General features: G+C 42.0%; 1 protein-coding gene across 3 annotated transcripts in view; it reads left to right on the plus strand.

Annotated features, from left to right (window-relative positions):
• msh3 (mutS homolog 3 (E. coli)) overlaps positions 1-5,506 on the plus strand; it is a 33,411-nt gene extending 27,905 nt beyond the window's left edge. For all 3 annotated transcript variants that reach the window (XM_041043273.1, XM_041043275.1, XM_041043274.1), the window contains exons 22-24: positions 2,413-2,545; positions 2,817-2,985; positions 5,148-5,506. In XM_041043273.1, coding sequence (XP_040899207.1) covers positions 2,413-2,545; positions 2,817-2,985; positions 5,148-5,229 — 384 coding nt within the window. In that variant the 3' untranslated portion in view covers positions 5,230-5,506. The remainder of the gene's footprint in view (positions 1-2,412; positions 2,546-2,816; positions 2,986-5,147) is intronic.
• Positions 5,507-7,129: the final 1,623 nt, after the last annotated feature.

Raw genomic sequence — 7,129 nt, forward strand, 5'->3', positions numbered from 1 at the left:
GACTGTGTTGTACATGTGTTTCAGCGTGTACAGGTCTGTGGGTCTCAGTTGGAAACGTGGGAGTGGCCCTGCACGTCTCTTTCAGAAGGAGGCATTACTAGTGACGTGTGACCTTTCTTAGACCAAGGGGCTAGCAGGCCGAACCTGGAGCCAGCCGAGTCCTGCAGCCGCCTGTCTGCTGTAATGATATAAGACTCAGGCCCACTCCACCATGAGAACTGCTATATGATTTGTTATTACAGTCATCATTGCACTTAATAATTATTAATACTAACGTTTTGGGGATTTTTTATGCAGCATTTGTACTAGTGTTTCAGCAATTTGTCACGTTGTCAAAACTGTTTTATAATATGCAGGAGAAAATATTCTCACCATATTTTGCACTCCCTATTCCATTTACATGATTAGGTCATTAAAGTAAGCAGGAAAAGGAAATGCATTTGTTTTAGTGAAGAGCTCTTAGCAGCTGTCCTGAGAGTGCAGCGCTGAGAGGAAAATGTTTGTGCATGCATTTGACAGAGAGGCTGAGCGGGTGAGTGCATGCGCCTCCTGCTTTTTGTGATTTTCATGTCTTAACCTTAATGCCAGAGTTCAATCATGTAGCCTTTGGATGGCTCCCAGGCCTGACAGAGATTAAAGAATAGCAGGATGAGGTGAAGGGCCTTCACTTGGCTGAATCTGTCTCCAGAGCCTGAAAAGCTGGGTGTGGTGTTTACAGTGAAAGGCAGAAAAACGGGTGATTGACGACAGAAATCCTTCAGAAAAAAACAAAACAAAAGAAGAAATAAATTGATGGGGGTGGGGGGGGGGCGGGGGTGACACAATACGGTGTATATGTGTTTGTACCAGTGGTGATATTCACAAAGCATGCCTTTATATATTGGCTCAGCTCACTGCAGGGTACAGAGGCAGTTAAGTAACACTGGGCCAAAGCACCGTAGATTTAGATGCTCGGCTTGTTGTTCAGCTTCCACTTTTGCTTAGTTGTGGTAACACAGATAGCGTTACATAATACAACATTTGTTATGCTGCTTACCACTTGGTATATGTACTATGTATCTTTATTTCGTCTTTCTGTTCATTTTTTCTCCAACTGTAAGGATTAAAAATAGTTAAAAAAAAAAAAAAGATTAATAGTTAATATGCCTGGTAAACATTTATGTATCTTTACCCTTTATTAACAGTCAAGATACACATTCTGTTTAAAGGTTACAATTCGTTCTATATATATTTAATGGGGTGCTAAAGTGCTGTGGGTTTGCTTTGTCAGTTAGTTCGATATTTAGCGGGTGTTTCACCACTTTGGTCCAAACTGAAAGATTGCAACAACTATTTTTGCACAGATTTTGTTGATCCCCTGACTTATCTTTAGCACTGCTAGCAGGTTGACAGTTGTGGTTTTGAGACGAGTGTCTTGACAACTACCGGATGGTTTGCCATGAAATTTAATACAGACTTTCATGCCCCCCTCAGGGTGAATTATAATAACTAGGGACGTTGTAACTTTACTAATCTAGAGCCGTCATGGTGAAAATATTAATGACTTTCCCATTAGCCTCAGCTATACTTTGTGTTTGGTGCTAATTAGTATAAATTTCACATTAGAATTGTCATTGTGAGCATGTTGCATGCTGATGTTAGGATTTACCTCAAAGCACCACTATGCCAGACCCGCTGGTGTGGCTGTAGACTTTTAGTCTTGTTTATTTTGCAGTTATAGCTTCAGCTTGTTTATGAGAATGATTATGTTTCCATATTGTGTTTTAATGGACTCTGGCTCATTGATTTTTATATGTGATCATCATTCTGTCAACATGACCTCTTTACACCTGGGAAGAAAATGTGGTCTGCATAAGGATGTGTTTAACAAATAATGACAAATACGACGGCAACATCTCAGCACATACTTGAGTTTTTCTGTGGTTTAATGGTTTTCTTGTCTGCATTCTGTGATCAGATCTCATTTTTCACAGGCACTATGCAAAGCTGGTGAGTAGGTGGGAAGGCGGCAGTTCTATTGTCAGTAAAACGAAACATGGCGGGTGGAGGGTCAGCACAAGTGACGCTACTGTAGTCTGTTCTTAACTTTTCTTACTTTTACCTACCAGAGAGACATATTCCACGACTGTCGAAAAACAACAAAGTGACGGGATTTTCTGGCAGGTCGGTACAGAGCAGCAACGGCAGTGATGACATTCCTGCCTGCAGCTCTGCTGTTTTCTGCCCCTTCTCTGGATATTTTCTCACTAATGTGAACACAGTGTACAGATCACATTCACGCCCGACTGACCATGCTTATGCAGTTTTCCTGAACCTCAACATTTTTATACCAGGTGTTAAGGGCTGAAGACCTGCCACAGACCCTGTGTACTAGATTATTCTGGATATTCAAAATCTCTTTCCTTTTCTTAGGTGAAAGCTCTAACCCTGTTTGTGACCCATTATCCTCCTCTGTGTGAGTTGGAGCGGGTGTATCCTGAACATGTGTCTAACTACCATATGGCTTTTCTACTCAATGAACCTGACATCGCTTCTGACACTGATGGTATGTGTGTGTGTGTGTGTGTGTGTGTGTGTGTGTGTGTGTGTGTGTGTGTGTGTGTGTGTGTGTGTGTGTGTGTGTGTGTGTGTCTGTGTGCATTTTTGTGCACATATGAACGTATTTCCAATGTTTTATGGTGGAAATTATGGGTTTGACTGTGGTCTTGCTGTTAAATTGAGAACAATCTTACTCTGGCAATTTCTGAGTTATTATCTCTTGGGTTTTTTTTTTTTTTTTTTGAGATTTTAAGGTGTATATGTGTGTTTGCTGACAGACGGAGAAGTTCAGCCAGAGTTCATCACCTTCCTCTACCAACTAACTGAAGGAGCTGCAGGACGGAGCTATGGCCTGAACGTTGCCCGATTGGCTGACATCCCGGATTCTATACTACACACTGCTGCTCGCAAAGCCCGAGAGCTGGAGAACATGGTCAATGCCAGGAGGTACAGCGAACACACATATTCACCCTAAGCACTTTGTGAAGGGGCGGTCCCCCAATTTTATACATCATGATCTGTTTACTACTCACAGAGAGCACAACTCAGCCTGTGAAAACATTTGTGTAATGTATTTGGAGCCTCTGGAGAAGCTTTTAAAAGTCAGGGAAAGTAATTTGGATCATCTCATCAGGGTTATCTCTGGGATTCAAGACATTATAACATAAAACCTGCAATACTAACTGGGAGTGTTTCAAAGATGTTTACCTGGCAGGTGTTGACCTCGTAGAAAGGGTCAGACTCCTTTAAAACAACACAAGGGGCTGTGTTAGTGGGGGGCATGTTGCTGAGACAGGTGAGACAGCAAAGCACAGGAACTTTTAATACTCTGTATCCACGGTTAGTATATCTTTGTTGTGACAATTGTGAGGTAAAATGTAGAAATACACTGTTCGTATTACAGTACAAACAGTACATTTTTTTTGGCCTCTGCGGTGTTTTGCCAGATGAGCAAATTTTCAGCGTGGCTTGAATTTGACCCTGCATGTTTCTTTTTTTTTGTTTTGTTTTGCCTGAGCCTCCTGTGTTGGAACTCCTGCTGTGTTGCTGGACTACTATCATTCAAATAAATGTGGGGGCCCACATTAAGGACTGAAAGTTAGGATATCTCAGCTTCTGCTGCTTTGATTTTTACCATTCTTATTTTAATCTGTCTTACACAAGTCCCCTAACTTTAATGTAATACTAAAATGCTGGAGTACCTTTTAAACCCTCCCATAAATCACAAAATATCCTAATCCTGTGCTTTTGGAGAGTCTCTTAAATATTATTGAGCACAACTGGAGCCTGACAGCTGAAAACTAGGAGTCGAACGTGTGTCATGGAAAAAAAACTCAAAGCAGCTCCACCGACACTAAATCAAATGTTTATTTAAGCTTTAACACTCAAATGAACTTGATTTCATACTTGTGCTAACACGTCTCAACCAGAAAATGTACCAATATTCCTGGAAAATCAGATGGGGTACGGATTAATAGAGCAGGCTGAGTTTGTCACCCAATGACATTAAGGAGTTTCACAGGGGACAGAGAGACGCCTAAACACAGGTTTATGACAGGAAGTAGGGACCTCTCATGACTTAAATGGATGCAGCCATTGCCACATCTGGACTGTCAGTTCACAAAAAAAAAAAGAAAAGGCTCAGACATGTAGTGTGGGTTGCCAAAAGCTACTTTTAGTTTGTGGTTGTGTTTGTACTCTTGTCCATTAGCAGAAATAGGATAGGTTTTTATAATTTTCTTTGCTTAATGTCCTAATTTTAAACTAATGTTCCTAATCTGGTTATTAACTAAAAGACAGTTTTAATTAATATAAATGTGCTGGAATTTTTGATTAAATCCAAACTGAGATGCTTTAATAGCTTTTGTAAATGTTTTTGTCATGGCACATTTTCTCTCGGGGAGTCCAAATCTTATTTTCCCTTGGGTAATTTATTTTCCAAGTATTCAGAGGAATGCACAGTGCACACTGATAGGGAAAGGAAGAGAAAATACACTTTTTAAAAAAAAAAAATGCTGATATGGAAGCGTTTTTCTATTAGGATGAACCCACACGCTGCCAGGCAGAGATGTTCCGCTTAAGAGTGAGTTAGGAAGCGGAAATATGGCTAATTCTTAGTCTTTTGTTGTCAAAGTGTCAGCATATTGCACTTTCTCCAAATATAGTCTTCTGTCTTTGTAAATTTGTACATGGCATCTCCTTGCTCTGTAACAGACAGCCTGTTGGGAGTTGAGTGCTGCTTAGACTCTTCCTAAGTAATCTGCACCATATGAAATATCTGTCAGTGCCTGCACACACACACACACACACACACACACAGAACTATATCTCTCTGTCAGTGTAATCCTCCCTATATGAAATGTTTGTCCTTTGCTGGAGTGAAGCCATGCTGAGTACACAATAATCGTACACAGAGGAGTTGAGCTGCTGGTCGGAGGTTAAGAACAGGGATTTTATTGTAGTCTAGCTTGGCTGAGTGGGAGACTACAATGTGTTTAGGCTCAACACATATGGGGCTATGTGAGGATATACTTTTTTTTATATATATATATATATATACAGTAGTTTGTTTAAGCAACATTTCAGTGTCTTTGTCTCTGTCTCTCTAGGAAGAATAAGAAACTTCTCTCAGATCTTTGGAGCATCTCGGACAGATCTTCCCTCATGGAGTGGCTGCAGTCAAAGTCTTAACATCGCTGCAGCAGTGATCAACTCAATCAGAACACGCACAAAGACGAGAGACCCTAGCTATTAGTGAATGAGCATGCTCAAATAAGAACATACATGCTCATGGAAGTAAAAACTTTTTCCGAGAGGACTTGGCACAGATGGAGTAGAGTGGTGGTTGCTGCTCTCTGGCTCTGGTTATCACCATCACCTGTACTGTAACTTAAATATCAGTTAATACCAACGGATCAAGATTTTACCTACTAGACTGTATGTAGCATCAGTGTGTTTGGTGGTTGAATAAAGCAAAAAATAGACAAACTTGTCACAACATTGTCATAGTGGACAGTTAAAAAAAAAAGATCAAAATCAGTGCCACAGAACCAGAGGTGCCATCTTTTTTATTCCACATTCTTAGTCCTTCTCTTCATATGATTCCTACATCACCCACAGTGCAGCTGGACTGCTGACAGTTCAGTTGCAGATTCAGGTGTGTAATGCTGGTTGCGGCTTCAGTTGCTGACATCAAGCAGAGGATGGGTAGGCTTGCTTCTTTCTCACTCCGCACCCCCAGACTTTTTTTTTTTTTAATTTTCAAACTTGAAGTCTGCAGCCCCATGTGCGCTACCATTTACTGAAGTTAGCATTGCTAACCAGCTAGCCCCAGCCTGTCCTGTAAAACCACGTTCTGCCTCAAGAGGTGGTATTGAGTCACTGTAGTGTCCTGTCTCAGTCCTCTCAGCCACATTCCTTCACTCTTTCCTCAAGCTCAGCTATTGATGCTGCTGCTTTCTCTCTCCTTAGCATTCCTTGACCTCTTGTGGCTCGTCCTCTACTCCTGCCACCACTACATCTTCCCTGTCTCTCTAACTGGGCAGACTGGGTTTAAAATTGTCGTCGCCAGTCTAATAATAACCTAAGAAAACATCCTACCAGTTACATAATCAGATTTGAAGGTAAACCTCTGTGGAGAACATTATTCCCCAATCTGTGCAGGTATGGCAATATGTCAGCAACTGGCCTATGCTGAGGTTAGAAATATTCAAGATAGTGTTATTTAGGTGAGCCAGTGTGGCAGCCCAGCAGGATTTGTCCTGGTTTGCTGGATGGCCAGTCCAACTATGGCGCAGGGGAGTGCATTTTGTCCTTTCTTATGAAAGCTTTCTGTCCCCTGTTCGTTTGGAGTTGCGCAATTTTTACAGATTGCCCTTTTAAATTGTTGGCTTACACTGGGTTTTGTCCAGGTTGGATATTGTGTTTATTTTATTTATTTTTCTTTACCCATTAACGTATTCATTTGCGCGTGCTCTTTGATCCAACGTCATTAATAATGCAGGAACAAATCACAGCATTTGCCTCTGAGAAATCTGCATTACATCTCCAGCTCTCTCTCCCACTCTAAAACACACACACCACACACACACAAAACCAACTCACGCTCCGCCTTTAATTCCGCCAACTCCAAGATCAGCGCCCATCACCGGAGAGAGAGAGAAAGATAGAGAGACCTAGCGGGAGAGTGTGTTTATGTGTGAGAGAGAGAGTTAGCCACTGTCATTACAGCTTATCGGGTCTGCGATTCTGCCACTGTCTGTCCACTTGAGGGTTCTCCCCTCTGTGAACGACACGCCTCTCGCTTTCTACCGCGTGTTAGTTGTTGTTCATTTATAGACGCGTGCTTTTTTGAGGGGGCCAGCAGTATGGATTTATTTTAGTGCTTGTGGGACTCGGACATCTTTACTATGAGTTCCTCTGCAGAAGCTTTTCCTTCAGCGGGGCAACTTTTCCGTGCGCCACGGCGCCGCTGAGTCGCGCGTCTCTCGGTGGGAAAGTTCACACGCAACCACCGGCGAACATGGGCTCGCGGTGAAAACTCCGACTGTCCGACTACCACTTTCTTCTCTCCTCCAAACCGTACGACAAA

This window comes from Toxotes jaculatrix, chromosome 7 (genome assembly GCF_017976425.1).
Source record: "Toxotes jaculatrix isolate fToxJac2 chromosome 7, fToxJac2.pri, whole genome shotgun sequence".
Lineage (NCBI taxonomy): Eukaryota > Metazoa > Chordata > Actinopteri > Toxotidae > Toxotes > Toxotes jaculatrix.